Consider the following 18831-nt stretch of genomic DNA (forward strand, 5'->3'; position numbering starts at 1 on the left):
GTCAAAGGGGTTTGACCGTTTGGTGAATAGTAAATGGTGAACAGTAAATTCGAAAAAAATAGCAAAAAAATCTGAAATTTTGTGGGATCAAAGATACTCAAGGGAGCAAGGCGCGTGCAAATTTTGGCACAGTTTGGACATTCCAGCAGCTCGTGTCAAACGAAAAACTTTAAAATGTACGCTCTGAGCAGTAAATTAAAAAAAAATAGCAAGAAAATTCAAAAAAATATGAAATTTTTTGGCATCAAAGAGGCTGGGGTGCGCAAGGTGCGTGCAATTTTTTTGCGTTTCGACACTGTAGGAGCTCGTGGAGAAAAAACAAAATTTGGCGCAGAAAAAAACTTTGAAAAAATGCACTATTTTGTTTTTTTTGCTAGAGCACCTCGCATGCCATTTGACCACAAAAATTTGCAAGCCCCTTGCGCACCCAAGCCTCTTTGATGCCAATAAAATTCATATTTTTTAAAAATTTCTTGCTATTTTTTTTAATTTACTGTTCACAGCGTATAGATTTACATTTTTTCCTTTCCCACGAGTTCCTGGAATGTCCAAACAACGCAAAAATTTGCACACACCTTGCGCCCTTAAGTATCTTCGATCCCACAAAATTTCAGATTTTTTTTATTTATTTTTTGCTATTTTTTTTGAATTTACTGTTTCTCATGTTACTATTCACCAGACGGTCAAACCCCTTTGACCGGACGGCAAGGGCATTTCTGTAAGGTGACTTGACAGAAGAGGGGTATTTTTGAGCATACCTGAAAATTAGGGGCAAATGCCAGATGGTGGCTTAAGTTAGGGGGATAAATGGAATTGTCCCTTCCGAATAAGTGAATGGCAAATTTTGCTTCAGACGCTTTCACTAAATTTACATCTCCAGCAGGCTGTTTGACTTCCTCACCATTCAAGAGCTCATCACTTGAGATTCAGGTACACAATGTCACCTGAATTGGGGTGTTCTGGTGTCTTGCATTGTGCGGTTTCCGTCTCCATTCCCATGTCTTATCAAGGTTATCAGATGCCTCATTTCTCACGTTGTGCTTCCTTTTCCAATCCCACGGCTTCTCAGGGTTATCAGATGCCCAAAGCCCTCGACGTGCATCTCGTGCTTTCATCTCCCACTTTACAATCAAAGTGTAAACAAGACATGAGAAACACGCGCTCATCTGTATGAACCTTTGAATTTGGCCATTTTAGTTGTCCTATCTTCCGAATTGTTTTAGCAAATAATTGATCTTAAGATCTACTCCCTCCGTTTCTAAATATAAGCCCTTTTAGAGATTCAATATGGGCTACATACGGATGTACATAAACATATTTTAGAGTGTAGATTCACTCATTTGACTCCGTATGTAGTCCATATTGGGATGTCTAAAAGGTCTTATATTTAGGAATGGAGGGAGTAATTGGGACATATCTGGTGACCATTACAAATCATTAGCTGCTAGGTGCTATCATCCAAACCTCTTCACTAAAATCAGATTTAAACTCATGCGTTACCAGGCCAAAAAGTGAGACATTATGCAAAAACTATTGTTTCTTACTATATACTTTTACAGTATATAAATCTTAATGGTTTACTCCTGACACAAAATGAATTCAGAACTTTAAATTACACCATGATGTTCTAAATTCAGAAATATGTTAGTGTTTTTTCACAATTATTATATTAATTTACTAATAAGACCCAAGTGCTTTTCATGGGTGCACTTAATTCATGGTTTAATATAGCTGGTAGATATGCCCTCTTAGGTATTAACCAAATGACCAATAGTTTGTAAGCATGCCAAGTTCATTTTAGATATGAAAGGTGTTTCATATCACAAGTGGCACTATACCAAAAAGACATTTAAATGCACTATCATTTCTTACTTTTGCAAATTCTTTGCATTTATCGTAAATCTTGTAATGCCATGCATGACCCTCCTTCAGCATTTGTTCCTGAGAGATGAATATATGATAATGCACAATCACAATTATCATCAAAGTAAACCAACAGATAAATAAGATTCATTTCTGTTTCACCTGGATGAACACACCATCACAATAGATATCTCCAACACAGCGATCATACTGGTCCTGCCCATATACGTAAACCATGACACTTTTGCCAGCGATAAGGTTCACCAGCGCATTCTGGGACTCCTTCCCATATTGCATTCCCATCTCCTGTGCATCAATGCCCCTGTTTACTAAATCAAGCTCATGCATTTTCACAACAGTTTATTTGATTTATGTTAAGGTGGAATGTATACCTCAATCTGAAGCGGTATTGCCTTGCAAGGATCTCATCTTTTGAAGTATATATTATCCTGTTCATAGATATTTTTAGTATATGGTATGCTTATATAACTCACAATAAAACTACCACAAATTTTAAAGTTTATGATTTAAAATAACATCAACCACGCATAACCAAAATTATAGATTGTCCCCATAGTGTGTGATAATAGCTGCCTCATAATTTATGTCAGTCTTGATTTGAAGTTGCGTGGAAATACATAATCAATTTGCATGATTTTGATAGAAAAAGGGATAATTCTGTCAATTATTGATAATCTGTGTCAGGCAAGAAATTTTTCTTTACAACCTGTTCGGTTATTAGTCAAACCTATACACATGATTTTTTTTCTACAGACAGCATTGGTACTATCACTTCATTTGGCCTTTTGGGTGAAGTCCCTTTCCCCTTTTTTCTCTGAAAAGAGGTGACATTCAATTTAAATGAAACAAGTACACACCAGAAATTCTGAAAACTAAGCACATTTATGCTGCAATGATCAGTAATATAAAAGAAAGGGACATGAATGGTTTAGTATTTTTTTACCTATAACCAGCTTTGTTCAGCTTACTTTGGAGTACACTTTTCTGTTGGCTGTTCCTATGCTTGGGTGTTTGTGACATTGCATTGACAGCCTCACGCACTTCCTGTGGCACATTTGCTGATTCGGTTGGATCTGCTGTGTCAACATAAGCAGTAAAGCCATCACCATCTCCAATGCACTTTGCATAAATCTGATAAAAGTAGTGGTTGGCAGGAAAATCATCATTTGTCGATTTTGAATGTAAAGCATCATCGAAAAATGTGATGCTTATGTTAAATCTTTAGCTCAAAATGGTTGGCCACATGACCCATGTCTGACCGGCAAAGTTTTCAGGACGAACTGCCCGTCTGGTAGTGATGCTGGATGGTGCTCTGTGGTGACTACAGGGGGCATTGGAATCGGGAAGCCATAGTAGGCAAGGACGCCCTGGGGACAAACATTGTTTCCATGAGTAATGAGGTTAACAAACATAGTGTCACTTCTAACTTCTAGTGGTACGTGGTAACAAAACAATGCAACTGGTAACTTTTTTTCTTTTTGCAGAACATTATAGCATCACGACAAGGCTGAATCTTCCTTTTTAGGATAAAAGGCTAAAATCTTGACATAAGCTTTTGAATAAGTGTGCAGACTTGTACTTGATACATCTCTAATAATCAAATTTTCATAGCCTTTTTAAATACCTCTTTGTGGGAGTACTAATTAGAATCTGAAAGAAGAGAGAAACAAGCCTTTGGAAAAAAGTTCAAACTAGTAGGTCTCTCTATGTTCTGAAAAAATGTTACCTCCAAATTAGCTCCCTGGATCCTGCCCAGAGCTGTAGCAACTAGCATGGCAGCCTCTGCCAATGTTCTAGGAGGGGGTTCTGTTTTTACATAAGCTTCAGAGATATTCCTATACCTGTTCTTGTTCAAAGTACGGGTTAAATTTGACACATTAATTTTTTTGGTGAAATCGAAACAAAGATTCTGTAGTATGTGCTGTTGTACTAACACCAATGTAAAGAGGGCCGTACCGTGAGAATCCTTATATTTTGCAAAGGATCAATATTTATATTAATCAAAGTTACAATTACTTTCCTATACTCATTAGCATGTCTGATATTGAACTCTTGAGAAATGAAGCCAACTTTGGAATAATTTTTGCATAAGAAATGTACCAATTTCAATTTGTATTAAAACAAACAAGTGTTCACAAGCTGCTTTTCTCATATGCTCATACCATTTAGCTTGTGCTTTCTTGGATGATGTAACATGCTCTCCAAGCCCTTCAGGAACCTAACAGTATCATTGGAAAAAACACTTGCATCATAGGAAAGCTAGAGACTGGGTTAATGTTGCCACAAATCATAATGTGATTTTTGTTCGTGGTTATTAACCATGCGGAACTAGAGTACAGAGTTGAAAATGACTCAAACCATGTGCATCAGCACCACCAACCTACTGAGGTACGCTCATATAATTAAAATTATCTTTGCTCTTATAAAGATTTGAGTTGGTAGTGGTTCGTTCACTTTCGGAGCAAGTTACCCCTCAAAAATGAATTTTTTTTAGAAAAGGAGGATGACCCCCGGCCTCTGCATCTGGGAGATGCATACGGCCACTTTATTGATTATTCTTGAGGATCTTACAAAGTATTACAACGATATGCCTAAATCCACCGTCTTGGCATCATATGCCACTACTCCTATCCATATGATGAAGGGGCGCTAGCTGGGCCGAATACCCAGTCCACTCACCTAAGCCTATCATCAAAAGCCAGAAGCCCCAGCCGAGCCACATACCGGGTCTGAGGCATAAACTGGTCTGACGCACTCACATGTGTCGTCGCCGCCATCTTCCACCTGTCCGTCTTCAGAGCAGATATTGAGGCTTCTACCTTGTCAGACCACTCTGCCATCGACGCCACCATGACGTCAGACAGCAACCTCCTCCTGCGCGAGTCCATCACCACGCATCGGGCGCCGAGTCTCCATTGCACCACGCCGCCGAGATCCGCCGTCATCAATGTGTAGGATGAAGCATCGCTCCACCAAAAAAGCCGCCCACTGGTCCCTCGATCCCGTGTACGCCTCCAAGAATGACGCCCCCAAGGAGGAAACGACACCAACGCGCCGCCGTCATCTGATCTACTGATCTAGGGTTTCCCCTGGAGGTAGCGGATAGAGGTCTGGAGCTTCTCCAGGGCGATGCCTTCAAGAAGGTAATGACACAAAAGAGTGCTGCCAACGCCGGTCTTGGCATCAAGCCGAGAACTAGGTTTTCACCCGGATCCGCTCGAGGAACCTCCATCAAGCATCGTGTGCACGGGTCGCCGCCGATCTGAGCCGCCGCACATTGAGCAGGTCGCACCGGCCAGATCAGATCTGTCCGAAGGGCAAACCACACATGGCGCCGACCCAACCACCAGGCCCTCCATGCCGCCACTGCCGAACCGAGGTCAGATGGTCCATCGCCGCCGACCCGGCCGCCGCCGCCGAACGCAGCTAAGGCCGCTGCCCGAAGCAGGGCCAGCCGCCGCACCCGCCACCATCCGCCCTAGGCCGAGGCGGCCGCCGTGCCGCCGCCGGAAGGCAGGCCCGCAACGCCACCAAGGCCAGATCGGCCGTGCCACCACATACCGCGGGGCTCCGCACCGTCCCCATGGTGCAGGAGAGAGGGAAGGCCCCCGCCACCGCCGTCAGCCCCCGGGCTATAGGCCGGTGGCGTCCTTTGGCGGCGGCGGAGGGAAGGGTAAAAGGACGGGGAGCCCCCGGCGGCTAGGGTTGTGTCCCGCCCGAGTCGCCCGAGCGGGGGCGACGCGGGGGGTGCGGGTTAACAGAAGAGAAGAAGATGAATTTGTTTTGTTTTGCTCTGTTCTGTTGTGTTCTTGTCGTTGCAGCAGCAGAGCAGAGCAGAAGCGGGCAAGCGGGTGGGTGGACGCCCAGCCCCTCAAAAATGAATGACAACAATTATCATGCATTGTATGTAGCAGACAGATGTATATTTGAATGACAACAATTATCATGCATTGTATGTAGCGGACAGATGTATATTTTGACTAGTCGATTGGATTTATGTGTATTTTGTGGCCCAAAGCCTATAAACTCATGCAATAAAAAAACTTTGATAGCAATACAAGAGCATTTAACTTTCATAGCGAGGCACGGGTAGGTAGGATTTTTTTACTAATATGATACTTGATGGGCCAGAATCTAATTAATCCAAAAATCCCCACAGAAACAAATAGATTCTAATCAATTAATATAGCATATGACTTTTTGACACAGACATTACAAGTGTTGCAATTTGTAACCGACATTACAGTATGGTGCTACAGCAAACCTTGCAATTAGCGAGGTAACTTCCTTTTTTACGGTCAAGTAACTAAAATTTTAGTTACACACATTTTCTTTGTGACGAACATATCTCATCTCAAACTTTGCTTTGGTACATCCCCTTAGAAAAAGTTACGGTTTCAATGCAGATTAAAGATGGAGATTAGAAGGTAGCCCTTCAACAAAAAATAATTAGTCTTTTGCATGCAAAATCAATCTACTCAATATGTTTGATCTGCATGCTAATATGCCGATAACCTTTTTAAGTAACTTTAACATTTGTGCAAAATTTTAGGGAGGGGGGTGTACCCAAGTAAAACTGATCTCGAATATACATCTAACATATACTCCCAAGTAAAACTTTAAATATGTCTAGGTATATTGTAGTCCATTTGAAATGTCTAAAAAGACTTATATTTCGGAACAGAGGGAGTACAAGACGGGCAAGAATAATGTAGCTTGGGGATAGGGAGTTGCATGTTGCCATTTTGGTGAGCACGAAGTTGAGGAGGTCTTGCTCGAAACGGAGGAGGCAGCTCGTCGTCGGAGTTGGAGAGTCGACGCCATGGGAGATCGGGGGAGGCGGTCGCGGCTTCTGCTTTTGGGGGCGGAGGAGCATGCATGTCGAAGTTGAAAGGGCGACGGCGACGGCGACGCCATGCCCATGGGTCACAGGAGAAGAAGGCTGCTGCGGCCCCCGCTTTTGGGATCTGGAGGCTGGAACCGGAGCAGGCTGGGGCGGGAGGATGCTGCTCCTGCTCGCCGAAGTTGAGGAGGCGACGCCGTGAGGGACGGGAGGAGCATGCAGCTGCCGTTTGGGCCTGGGGGTGGGAGCCGCCGGAGGTGGCTGGGGCCGGAGAATCAGGCTTCCCCTGCTCGTCGAAGCGGCGGCTGAGCAGGCAGGAGGAGGAGATGGAGGAGCATGCAGCTGCGGTCGGGGCCTGGATGGCGGAGCCGGAGGAGACTGGGGCCAGAGGAGGCTGCTCCCCTGAGTCGGGGAAGACGCCGCAGCAGGCTGGTAGTGCGGCCTGGAGGCGGCGGCCGGGGCCGGGTAGTAGTAGGCATGCTGATCATTGTCGCCACCAAGATAGACATATCCATCATCGTCGTCTTCTCCCTTGCAGCAGCACCACAGGGCGTTCCCCATGGATGGATGGAGCTATTGGCGTTGCTTTCGCTTGTCCTCTTCTTTGATTCCCGAGGAGCTCGAAGCTCGGGTACTGTGGGTCTGTGACAGTGTGCCAGAGTGAGTGACAGAGGCTAGGAGTGGGTGAAGAGGACGGTGGAGGATGGAAAGAAAGGTGCTGGGCCATACTACTAGAAAAGACTACTGACTGACTTAAAGCCTAAGTAATAGTCTATTTGTATTTGCATTGTCAATTGGCTAATACAAAATCCTTGGGCACATTATCCTAGTCTCCTAGATCAAATGACGTTCTTTTCAAAAGAAAAATATTAGATGGCCTTCGAGAACATCTACAATGGGATATCACAAATCCGGGGCCGCTGTTACGTCTTGTGCATGTTCACGAACAATGACTGGTCACCTCTTATGTCGCGGACATTGCAACCATAGTCCTCATGTCTTAATCCTTATATTCATATTACTACGTGTCTCTACATGCATAGATAACATAGCTAAAAAAAATTAACTACTCGTCATTGGACATGTCGATGACGTTCTAGCCAAAGCCGCTGGCCTCGTGGCCATTGGCGGCGGGGCGAAACTCAGGCGCGTCCTCCTCGTCCAAGAAGAGTTGCACATGCTTCATTTCTGCCTCGTGGAGGAAGCGATGGTTCACCACCACCTCCGCTTCGGACTGGATGGAGTCGAGGATGATTTTGCTGCTCTGCTAGCTCCTTCTCTTGGGCGACCTCGAACTCTACCAGCATGTCCTCCATGCAAAATCCGGGCTGCTCTGTCGCCGGATCCACCTCGGCTTGCTCCTCTTTCGTTCCACGACTCCATGACGATGCGTAAAGTCATCAGTACCCTCGGTAGGGCGGCGAATGTGGTCGGTACCATATCGGAGGTCACACGAGGGTTTTACCCAGGTTCATGCCCTCTGGGAGAGGTAATACCCTACAACTTGCTTCTTGTTACTATTCATGGTGGAGTACCTCACACGAGGGAGTACAATGTGAAAGAAGTATTCACTACCGAGAGTATGCTTTCTACAAGAGTGGATGGATCTAGCCTACCCCCTCCTCGTCTTATATAGATGACGAGGATTAAGGTTTACATGGGATCTAACAGACCTTAGGCTGCCGCCATCCTTAGTTTGCTCTCCAAGATGATCGCAGGCCTCCGGGCCTCCACCTATCGCCAGGCTCCTTTAAGCCGTCCAGCCCTGTGGCAGGCCTGCTGTCGGGCTTCCCCTTGGTAAGCCACCTTAGTAACCCCCGAGCGTGTCTGGAGTTAGAATTGATTTGTCCTTAAGCAATGAGAACCCAGACGGGCTCCTCTGCCCGTCATGCACCCGGCTTCTGGCATACCAGGGCCTCCATGAATGTGCGACCTACTGGTTCGATCCTTTGAGTCTCCAAGCCTCGTGTGGCGTCTCCGGGACAGGGGAGAGGTCCTCAGCTTCTGTCGCCACGACTCTTGTCGCGTATGGGCTCGAAGCCACGAGGCCGCCGTTTTCGTGGCTTTCGAGAATAACCCTGGGCTGTAGAGAGGCCGATGCCGGGGCCCTTTAGTTGGGCCTGACCATGCGTTATCCAGGCTGCCAAAGGAGCTTTTTGTTCTAGGTCGACGACAATGACGACGAGGGTGCCAGCGGCTTCAACCGTTCGGTACCACACTTAGTTTAGTTTAAATTTTCTTCAATTTAGCTAAACTTTGTTAACTTACATTCTTTTGGTTGTAAATATATCAAATTTTAATAAATACCATCTAGTTTGCATGAATTTCGTCAATTTTTTTAAAGATCCGTTTGAAATGGGGCGCACGTTTGATACACCAGGTTGAATGGCGACCCCCTATCCGCTGTCCCCAAACACTTGGTGTGTCAGTGTCCATTTTGGTGCACGGCTTTGGAGTTGCCCTTATGTTGAGAGCCACAGGCCCAAGATACAACAAGTTGCCAGAGTTACATGGAAATTTCACAAGTGAAGTATCACTAGCTTGTGAAATCTAGCCGTCCCAACACAATAGAAATGAGCCTCACCTCATCATCATCGCAGCAACTAACCTATTGCATACCAAGGACCAACTGAAGTCTACGAGCCAACAAACAACAAACTACGACCGCCAGTTCGGCGCACACATCATGTGAAATGCGTAGCAAAATTGGGGTCCCATGGGCTGGTTGTACGCCCACCTCCCCGCCTTGTAAAGCTTTGTTGCCTTCTCCTAATCCGCGTGACCCCCCATGACGATCTTCTCCCAAAAGAAGATCGCCAATTTCTGCATACATGAGATGATTTTGCACAATATGTTTTAACAAGCTTGCCTTCATACGCCATTGTGTTTCTAGTATTACTACATAGTGCCCGAACAGAGACAGCGGAAAATTCAAATAAAGCCCTTCAGAAAAGAAACTACCTTCAAATATCTTCCTCCAAGTAGCAAGGCTCCCAACCAAGCAACCTTTGCGAACAACTTCTGCTGAAGTTCAGTATTTGGTTAGTGCAAATAAAATACTTGCATACAGAAAGCATACATCATCAAACAGATTAAAAAGGGTAAAATAGCGCTATTTGTGCTGATAACAAATTGGAAAGGATGATGCATTGCATTCTAATTAAGGGAAAAAAAGATATGTATATTCCTCCTATTTATGGCCAAACAGATGCGAAGGTAAACAGAACTGATCTGTTTTCTTTGCCCAATCTGTTTGTGTACTCTTGAAAAGAAGTGGAGCGGGATATAACAACTGCAGGTTACACACACCAACGGTTAAATAGATAATAGTATTGATTTAGACTCATGTTATCTATATTTTACATGCTTAGAGGATAGCTATTGCACTGCACCATTATGTTTCCATACTCCAACTATATGCCATGTAAATTAATTTAGAGTGATCTTATATTTTACTCCCTCCGTTTCTTTTGTCTGCATATAAAATTTGGTTAAAGTCAAACTTTGTCAACTTTGACTAAGTTTATAGAAAAAAATATCAAGGTTCACAATATGAAATCAATATTATTAGATGAATCATGAAATTAATTTTCATACCATATAGCTTTAGTATTGTAGATGTTGATATTTTTTCCTACAAGTTGACTTTGACCAAATAATACTCATAGGAGTTAGGGCATTTGTAGTAACATTTCAAATATGAGGGCTCATATCTTGCCGCTGCTTCTTTTATTTTCCCTCGAAAACCACAACAGTTAAATTTCACAAATAATACTGATGGGCTTGTGGCATAGCGGTGGGGACGAGGATGCCCACGCCCTACCCAGGTTTGATCCCGAGTGAGCATAGAACATGGTGTGCTGAATTCAGAGTACACACACGTGTGCACACTCAGTGATAAAGTGCGTGCCCGCCACGTGTGAAGGCTCTCGCGCTTTCGTAATATTTCTAGTGGATGCTTACCCATGCGGCCGTGTGTTTGCGTGGTGGCATAAGTGGAAGTGAGTGTGCAGTGCTTAAGTAAAAATGAAGAAGTAACACCCCACGGTGCGTATAAAGATATGATTAATAGACCTTAATGGTGATGTGTCTTCCATTGCGCTCATCTCTTCTCCAGTCCCACGGCTTCTTAGGGTTATTTAACGCCCAAAGCCCTTGGCATGCAGCTCTTGCCTTTCTCTCCCACTGCACAATCAGAGCACACGCACAGAACTTTCAGCCGATATAAACATATTCTGCGAGTACATTTTTGTGTAGTAGATTTTCTTACTTCAGAAAACTCTTGGCGTGAATCATAATTCTTGAAATGCCATGCGTGACCATTCTTCAGCATCTGCTCCTGAAGGACCGAGACACACACAATCACTCTAATCAGGATTGGAGCGATAACCAAAGCCTGAAAAGCATGTGAGGTGTTGAATAGCTTCTCTCTTTTTACAGGAAAGTTTCTAGTTCACCTGGATGAACACACTGTCGCAATAGATGTCGCCAACATATCGGCCAAATTGGTCCTGCTCATACACATAAATTCTGGTGCTTTTCTCACCAATGAGCTTCACCAAAGCATCCTTTGACTCCTTCCCATATGTCATCTTCAGCTCCGGTGCATCTATTCCCCTTTACTCATGAAAGATTGTGCACTTCACGACATTATTTCCCATTATTACTGAATTTGAAGATGCAAACTAGAGCAGCATTATACCTCATTCTGATCCGGTATTTCCTTGCAAGGATCTCACTGCCTGAACGGATCATTATCCTGCTCACAAAAATTATTAGTAAGTTATGATTCCAGATAATATATGATTAGATCAAAGCAAGAACCTAAATCAAACTGATAGGGTCACGCTAATCATATAAATTTTGTCTTCCGGCGGAAGTCAATGTATTTTTTTTGTGGTTTAACGTTATTATCTTGTGTTTCTTATTTGTGAGTCAACATAAACGCAACTTTATTTTCATGACTTATTATCTTGCGTTTCTTAATTGAAAAAATAGTTCTAAGGAAAAATCACAACACTATTTTTTCAGCTTCTTAAGTGGAATTCAAACTTAATGAGTCTACATATAAAATATCAAACATAGACGGTCACACGGGATACATTCAACCGGTTTGGATGGCGGTCCAATAATAGGATATGTGTGTAGATTTCTGTTATACGCCGGTTGTGGCTTTTATCTTTTTCTCCTTCATGGATTTTCTATGTACCAAATGATATTAGTCATACTCTCAATAATAAATAAATATGGCTGTGTGCACCAAAATAATGCAGAGGCAGGGGGTGTTAACCTCCTTTTCTAAAAAAGGAAACATTCCCTGTTACAGTAAATTATGGTATTAAAGACTGGGAATAAGGAAAGGTACGGTTTTAATACTTGTATCCAGCTTCGTCAATGGTATTTCGAAGAGTATTAGCCGTGTCGCAATCCCTACGGATGCGTGCTTGAGTCCTTTCAGTCACCATGTCATACACTTTTTGTGGTACATTTGCTGACTCCCTGGGATCATCCATTACAGCAACATAAGCAGTAAAGCCATCACCATCTCCAATGCACTTTGCATTAACCTGAGAGCCATAGTGATTATGAGAGACAGCATTTGTCCATGCTGGTGTAATGCACTGTTCATATTTTGAGTGTAAGCATATTTTTCAGTCTATCACATCTGACCGGCAAAGTGTTCAGCACAAACTGCACCCCATCTGGAAGTGACGTTGGAAGTTGGTTTGAGGATGCTGCAGTGCTTGTTGGGATCGGGAAGTTGTAAAATTAAAGAATACCCTGAGGAAAAAGCATTGTTAGTGGGGTGAGTATGACATATATATTCACTTGGAACAGCAAAAATATAACGCAAACTGCAGCGAATTTCTTGGGTTTATCATTTTGGATTATACAAACAAAACTGATACTAGTGTGAAAACCTACATTATTTTTAACAAAGTTTGCAAACTTGTAGCTATATATGCCACATCCCACGCACACAAATATGACAATTGATCCTTGCATCATTCCCTTACACACTCCTGCTGAACTATTTTTGGATCCAAGAGAGACGAGTTACCTCCAAATCAACTCTTGGGATCCAGTTTAGGGCTGTCGCAGCTAGCTGGGCAGCCTCTGCTGGTGTTCTCGGTGGGGTTGTGTTCCTGTATGCTTCCAAAATACACTTGTACCTGTTCTCGTGTAAATTAAAAAATCAAAGTGTTCAAGTCAAAATAAGTGTATCATATACCAATTGTTGCCAGCAGGACGTACTTTTGAAAAAAAAATGTTGCAAGTACGATCTGTCAAATACTATCCCTCTTGTTCTTTACCTTACTGATACAAATAAATCAAATAAACGGCAAAAGATGAAGTCAGCATGTGTGCACTGTGGAATTGGAATCCAGTCTCAATCTTGTGAAGAATGCCACAGAAGTAAACCCAGTAAACAATCAAAGCATCATTAATCAATATAAACTGCCAAGTAATCCTACATATTTTTTGGCTATACTGCTTGCAAACATTGTTTTTCGTTCCTTTTATCTGTGTCAAGCAAGTTCACAATTTTCAGTTTTTTAAGAAGACACCAATTTGCTTGCAAGTTTGTTCTGCTCTTGTTTTACCATTTAAAAGTATGGCGTGTTCTATGTTTGGATAAGTATTGAGCACCTTATCATAAGAAGAGTAAGAAAAAAAACATTTGGATGGGGGTCCTATGAAGAAATTTAAAGTCATTCTGAAACCAAGAACTAGTAAAATCTACTCACTCCGTTCCTAAATATTTGTCTTTCTACAGATTTCAACAAGTGACTACATACGGAGCAAAATGAGTGAATCTACACTCTAAGATATGTCTATATACATCCGTGTATGGTAGTCCATTTGAAATCTTTAAAAAGACAAATATTTAGGAACGGAGGGAGTAAGTCAGTACCGGAACTTTCTGTTTTCTAACAACCATAGGTGCCTTTAATTCTACTAAACTCAAACAAAATTTCACATCAACAGGCACACCACATGAATAAATATTTATTATTATTTTTCTACAGACACAGCCTTTTGAAGCTACCCCTTACCAATTAATCTGTGCTTCCTTGGATGAAGTGACGTGCTGTCCGAGCCCTTCCGGAACCTAAAATATGAAGCATAAATTTCCATGTGTGCATTTTTAGATAATGGAAGAAAGCCCAGCCTCGGAGCCTCTGCATCCGAAGGTGCACGCCACATCATAGGATAAGAGGAGGTAAAGCATTTAGCTTGCCTGATGCGTCATCAGAATGTTAACAAATAAATAAAAATAGGTGAGCGCTCATAGAAATTGCTAGTAGCCGCAATGTGGCATACTGCCTCAAGTCCAGTATGCACACATGCACGTGCATTGGACCGAGGGACAGAGAAGTGGAATCGTGTACTGAAAATAAGCGTTGACGTCTGAAACTTCTCCCGTACCAAAATGACCAAATCTTGCACATGCATTGGGACCAAATCTCAGTAGAAAGTAGTGCAAGCGCTGCTCTAGCTAGCCTCAGAAACAGCCGATTAGTCCGTTCAGGAGGCAAAATTTGCTGGCGGTGTAGGGTAAAAAACCTTTGAATGGTAGTAGAAAGGGCAAAGATTGATAGAGGCTACAATGCTGCACAACCTCCATAGTTTCTCGTATTCTCACCCCAACGCCCACTTCTTTTTTTTTTAAAGATCACCCCACCCCCCAATTTCACACACACACAGACAGACGCACACACTACACAGTGAATAATCGTATAACCTACTACTAGTACATGATTTGTGATAGAGTGACCACCACGCATGCATGCTGATAGTGATAGGAACCAATGTGTTACCATGGATGCGGATTCAAAGCTGCTGAGGTCGCGCGTCAGGGCGGCAATGGCGGCGGCGTCCGGCGCGAGGCCATGGGGATCCAGAGGTTCCTGCTGCTGCTGCTGCTGCTGCTGGGGCTGATGGGACCTCAGGATGTTCCCCATGGATCCCTTCTCCTCCGCCTCCGCTGCTCTATGCTACTTCCCCTTTTTCTTCCCACGGTGTGCATATATGCTGCTTCTGTTTGCTCTGCTTGACAAGACAAGACGAGTGGTAGAGTGATGGAGCTGACGGCACGGCAGTCAAGAGAGTGGTGGGGCCTAGTCTAGTTCTAGGCACCGGTGCTGTACTGCTCGTGAGCGGTTTCCCTTTTCGTGGTTGTTATAAGGAAAACAAACACAGGTGTCCCTCCCAAATTACAACTTTGGAAGTATATGTACCACTCCTCCATCCAATTTATACTCCCTCGGTTGCAATCTGAATGACGGGGTACTCCGTTCAGTTTTTGGAACAGCAATAAAAGAACTAACCGTGGGTGGCTTCAGACTGCACTTTCTTTCTCCATAAACAATTTAAGAGGTGGATATAATTTTTCATTGACTCAAGGATTTCTGATCTTAGATTGCAAATGAAAACTCATTTTACAACATTAAAAAAACCACTAGAAAAGAAAATTGTAAAATTAATCTTGGTTTCTTTCATCTAATATGTGAATTATTATTTTGGACCGTTTGTCTCCTAGAGCATTCGGATAGTTAAATTGGCTGCTTGCTTGCCCAAAATAGTCATTCCAACCAGTATCCAACTGGAATGTCATCCAGCCTGCCTGTAGTACTGACAGCAGAAAAATGGTATCAGTGAGGGGGAAAAATCGTTTTAGAAAAGAATTACCTGCAGATTTCTTACTGCTAACCAGAACCTGGTTCCTCCAATTTTTCAGGTTCTGGGTAATCAATAGAGCAAACGTAGAGCAAGATCTTCCCCACTGGAGTTTATTTGTGGTTAGTAAAATTTAAAGAATCAGTTTGTATAGAGACGGCAACATTTCTAGGTGTCTTTGTTTGTGTTTTTCCAGCAGCAAAATTTGTTTCTGGCTCATCTGTTTACAGAGATGGTTTGCGGTGGGAAAACAACTTCTCTGAGATAAATGCAGAAACAACATGCTCCTACAATTTCCAACACAACAGCTGATCAAAACATAATTTCTAACTGTCAATCCAACTGCAACCAGGATTTTTCGCAATTCTTCTCTCACGCATCATACCCCTCATTTCTGCTGATTTGGCCCAATCCCCTTTAGCAGCGAGCACGCTGGACAGCTGCACATACAGACTCGAATGTGGTGACCCTGATTCCTCCATCTGCTTCAGCCTCTTCGACATCTTCTGGATCAGAGCCTCATTGCCCTGAGCTTTGCAACCACCGACAACTGTAGTCCAACTTACTGTATCGGCTTTAAAGGGCATATTCTCTATGAACTCGACTGCTTCATCTAGCCGACCTGCCCGGACTAACAGGTCAGTCACACATGCATAATGCTCAGCTGATGGGATCAGACAGAAATCCTCCTGCATTTGCTTAAACCATGTCAGTCCTTCTTCCACAAGTCCAGAATGGCAGCACGCGGAAAGGACACCAACAAATGTCCGTTCGGTTGGTCTTACACCGCTAACTCTCATCAGCTCCAAGAGTTCTAGTGCCTTGCGTCCATGCCCGTTGGAAGCATAACCAATTAGCATTGAGTTCCACATGACTTCGTCGGGCTTGTCTATTCCATCGAAAATCTTGCAACCATTGGCCAAGTTGCCACATTTGCAATACAGATCGATGACTGAACAGGCTACAACATGGTCAGACTGCAAGCCAAGAACAGTAGCAAGAGAAAAAATCTGCTCCCCAAAACTTATGGAGCAAATATTACTTGATGCACTCAGAGCACTAGCTATAGCAACCTTGTCGAGCCGCACACCAAGGCGATGCATCTTGCAGAACAGCTCCATGGCATCAATTGCATGTCCATTCTGGCTCAACCCAACAACCAAAGAATTCCATGATATGACACTCTTGCTAGTGATCATCGAAAAAACTCTTTTCGCCTCTTCTGTCCGCCCACAGTTTGAGTACACGGTGATCATTGAATTGAGCACCACAGTGTCATGAAACCTAAGCTCACTGAAAGCTCGACAGGCATCCTCCCATAGGCTGCATTTTGAGTAGAAGTCAATGAGAGCGCTTGCTGCTATCATGTCATTGACAGTCCCACTCTTTAGACCACACCCATGCATCTGCTGCCCAGACTTGAGCATTCCTGAAAAACCACACACGTTCAGAACGCTGGCATACGTCGAAGAATCAGGCAACGCATCTGACCGCATCATCCTTACAAAAAGAGCAAAAGCATCATCTCCAAGGCAGGCCAATGCACAGCCACTGATGAGAGAATTCCACAAAAGAATGTTGAGGTTCTCCACCCTGTCAAAAATATGTAACGCCTCATCTAGCTGTCCACGTGAAGCATAGCCATAGACGAGGGCAGAAACAGAGAACTCGTCAATCTGTGCTAAACCATCGAAGACACGCCGAGCAGAGTCCACATCCCCACACTTGCAGTACATGTCCACCAATGCGCAACTCAAAACTGAATCCAGTTCAATCTTGGCAGTCACCATTCGACCATGCACTTGCCTCCCAAAATCGCGCTTCATCCGGTCAGCACAAGCACCAACAACCGTAGCAAGCACAAAAAGATCATTGCACGGCGAGGAGTCCGCTGCACCACCACATGCCGAACCAATCTCTCTGAACAAAGCAAACGCCTCATCCACACGGCCACACCGGACATACCTATGCATCACAGCGTTGACAGCCACAGCATCCTTGACGGGCATCTCGTCCAGCAGACTATGGGCGGTGTCCAAATCCCCTGCAGAGACCATGCCTGTGATCACTGCGTTCCAGGAAAAGTTGTTCCTTTCCGGCATGGAGCGGAAGAGACGGAGCGCCTCGGCGTGGTCCCGGGAGTTGAGGTGGGCGGTGACGAGGGAGTTGTAGGAGAAGCAGTTCCTGCCGGGCATTTCGTCGAACAATCGCCGTGCGTCGCGGCGGTGGGTCGGGGAGAAACGGGCGTACATGAGGAGGACCGAGTTGGAGGGCGGGAGGGAGGATGGGACATGGCCGGACTTGAGGAGGACCTGGTGCAGCTGCTGGCCGGCCACGGCGCCGCAGGTGCGGAGGAGCTGGATGGAGCCGCGGACGTCGACGGCGACGGCCATGAGGCTCTGACGTGGGGCATGGGGGTTCAGTTAAACCCCAGAAAGTGCGAAGTTTTTGGGCTGTTGGACTCACGGGTGTGCTGTACAAATCAACACGTATACTGACAGAGCGGCTGCCACGGTGTCGGTGAAAAAAAAACCTGGGTCCGTTGTTCAGACTGTGCACAAGCACAAATGCAAAATTACAAGCACCAAAATCAGATCTGAGCACAAAAGATCAGTTTTTCGAAGGACCAACATGCAGCACAAGAAGATCAAAACTAACCAGAGAGACTGTATACAACCAATGAAAAAACCTCGATAGAAGAGCCTGGCGAGGGTGGGTTTGCCCCGGAAACAAGTTTCCAAACCGTACCGGCAGGCCTGTCGGGGCTTATGGAGGCAAAACACTCCACCGATCCACCTCACAGCGACGCGGGTCATCAATCAGTGCGGTGTCAAGCCGCAAAGTGACTAAGTGGCTGCTATTCGCCACATGGCAGCCACTTCCTACAGAAATACCTCCAAGCGACACCCGTCCTGAGACGTGTCAAGCAGGCAGGCGCGAAGCTGGCAAAACAGCCCGGCAGGGCCTGCCGGGCGAGCCATGATGTGACGTTGAGTGGCGCATTTAATGCGCTCTGTCAGACTGCAGAGTTAGGTATAATAGCACTGTTTGCTATCTAATCAGTATGTAAAAGACTAATTTTGCCACTCTGGTGACCCCTTAATCTATAAAAGGAGGCCCATGACAAACGTAGAGAGGATTCGGACCCCCTCACACTCATACGCGCGTAGCTCCTCTCGCCCCGAGGCAACCTTGCCGGGCAAGAGCGATGCGCCTCTCCATCACTTTCCATCATCTATCCACCAAAGTAGGAGTAGGGTTTTACGCCTCGCGGCGGCCCGAACCTGGGTAAAACTGCCTATGTGATCTCTGCCGCGCTGCGCCACGCTTCTCCGCTCTTTGTGCAACATGTTCATCCCCCGCCGAACCAAAAGGGGCCCTTGGTTCCATAGGTGGCCGTGGTCTTCCACGACATCTTTGGC

At 44.6% G+C, this 18831-nt stretch overlaps 3 protein-coding genes across 4 annotated transcripts; all 3 read right to left on the reverse strand.

The window, feature by feature from the left end:
* Window positions 1-4721, reverse strand: LOC123120471 (probable staphylococcal-like nuclease CAN2). Of its 2 annotated transcripts, XM_044540471.1 has the most exons (8): window positions 4047-4721; window positions 3611-3725; window positions 3144-3251; window positions 2828-3015; window positions 2256-2312; window positions 2026-2185; window positions 1873-1941; window positions 1-1121 (listed from the first exon to the last, which is right to left on the reverse strand). In XM_044540471.1, the coding sequence occupies exons 2-8, from the start codon at window positions 3656-3658 to the stop codon at window positions 927-929; spliced, it is 825 nt and encodes a 274-aa protein (XP_044396406.1). In that variant the 5' UTR covers window positions 3659-3725; window positions 4047-4721; the 3' UTR covers window positions 1-926. The 2 variants fall into 2 exon arrangements, with proteins under 2 accessions (XP_044396406.1, XP_044396407.1); XM_044540472.1 differs by lacking the exon at window positions 1873-1941.
* Window positions 4722-10792: 6071 nt separating this feature from the next.
* Window positions 10793-14947, reverse strand: LOC123120475 (probable staphylococcal-like nuclease CAN2). The gene is made up of 8 exons (XM_044540477.1): window positions 14551-14947; window positions 13786-13841; window positions 12789-12900; window positions 12104-12348; window positions 11430-11486; window positions 11185-11344; window positions 10998-11066; window positions 10793-10912 (listed from the first exon to the last, which is right to left on the reverse strand). The coding sequence occupies exons 1-8, from the start codon at window positions 14692-14694 to the stop codon at window positions 10793-10795; spliced, it is 963 nt and encodes a 320-aa protein (XP_044396412.1). The 5' UTR covers window positions 14695-14947.
* A 585-nt stretch (window positions 14948-15532) lies between these two features.
* Window positions 15533-17905, reverse strand: LOC123120474 (putative pentatricopeptide repeat-containing protein At1g77010, mitochondrial). Its single transcript, XM_044540476.1, has one exon. The coding sequence runs from the start codon at window positions 17800-17802 to the stop codon at window positions 15736-15738; it is 2067 nt and encodes a 688-aa protein (XP_044396411.1). The 5' UTR covers window positions 17803-17905; the 3' UTR covers window positions 15533-15735.
* Window positions 17906-18831: the final 926 nt, after the last annotated feature.

Source organism: Triticum aestivum, chromosome 5D (genome assembly GCF_018294505.1).
Source record: "Triticum aestivum cultivar Chinese Spring chromosome 5D, IWGSC CS RefSeq v2.1, whole genome shotgun sequence".
NCBI classification, from domain to species: domain Eukaryota; kingdom Viridiplantae; phylum Streptophyta; class Magnoliopsida; order Poales; family Poaceae; genus Triticum; species Triticum aestivum.

Excerpts from the sequence above, each read along its gene's own strand:
- LOC123120475 (XM_044540477.1), bottom strand. The coding sequence starts at position 14,694 with ATGGGGAACATCCTGAGGTCCCATCAGCCCCAGCAGCAGCAGCAGCAG. Across the intron at positions 12,349-12,788 it reads TCCCAAGAGTTGATTTGGAG|TGCATTACACCAGCATGGAC; the intron begins GTAACTCGTCTC and ends AAATATGAACAG. Across the intron at positions 10,913-10,997 it reads CACGCCAAGAGTTTTCTGAA|TGGGAGAGAAAGGCAAGAGC; the intron begins GTAAGAAAATCT and ends CTGATTGTGCAG.
- LOC123120471 (XM_044540471.1), bottom strand. The coding sequence starts at position 3,658 with ATGCTAGTTGCTACAGCTCTGGGCAGGATCCAGGGAGCTAATTTGGAG. Across the intron at positions 3,252-3,610 it reads TCCAGGGAGCTAATTTGGAG|GGCGTCCTTGCCTACTATGG; the intron begins GTAACATTTTTT and ends GTTTGTCCCCAG. Across the intron at positions 2,186-2,255 it reads CAATACCGCTTCAGATTGAG|GGGCATTGATGCACAGGAGA; the intron begins GTATACATTCCA and ends TTTAGTAAACAG.
- LOC123120474 (XM_044540476.1), bottom strand. The coding sequence starts at position 17,802 with ATGGCCGTCGCCGTCGACGTCCGCGGCTCCATCCAGCTCCTCCGCACC.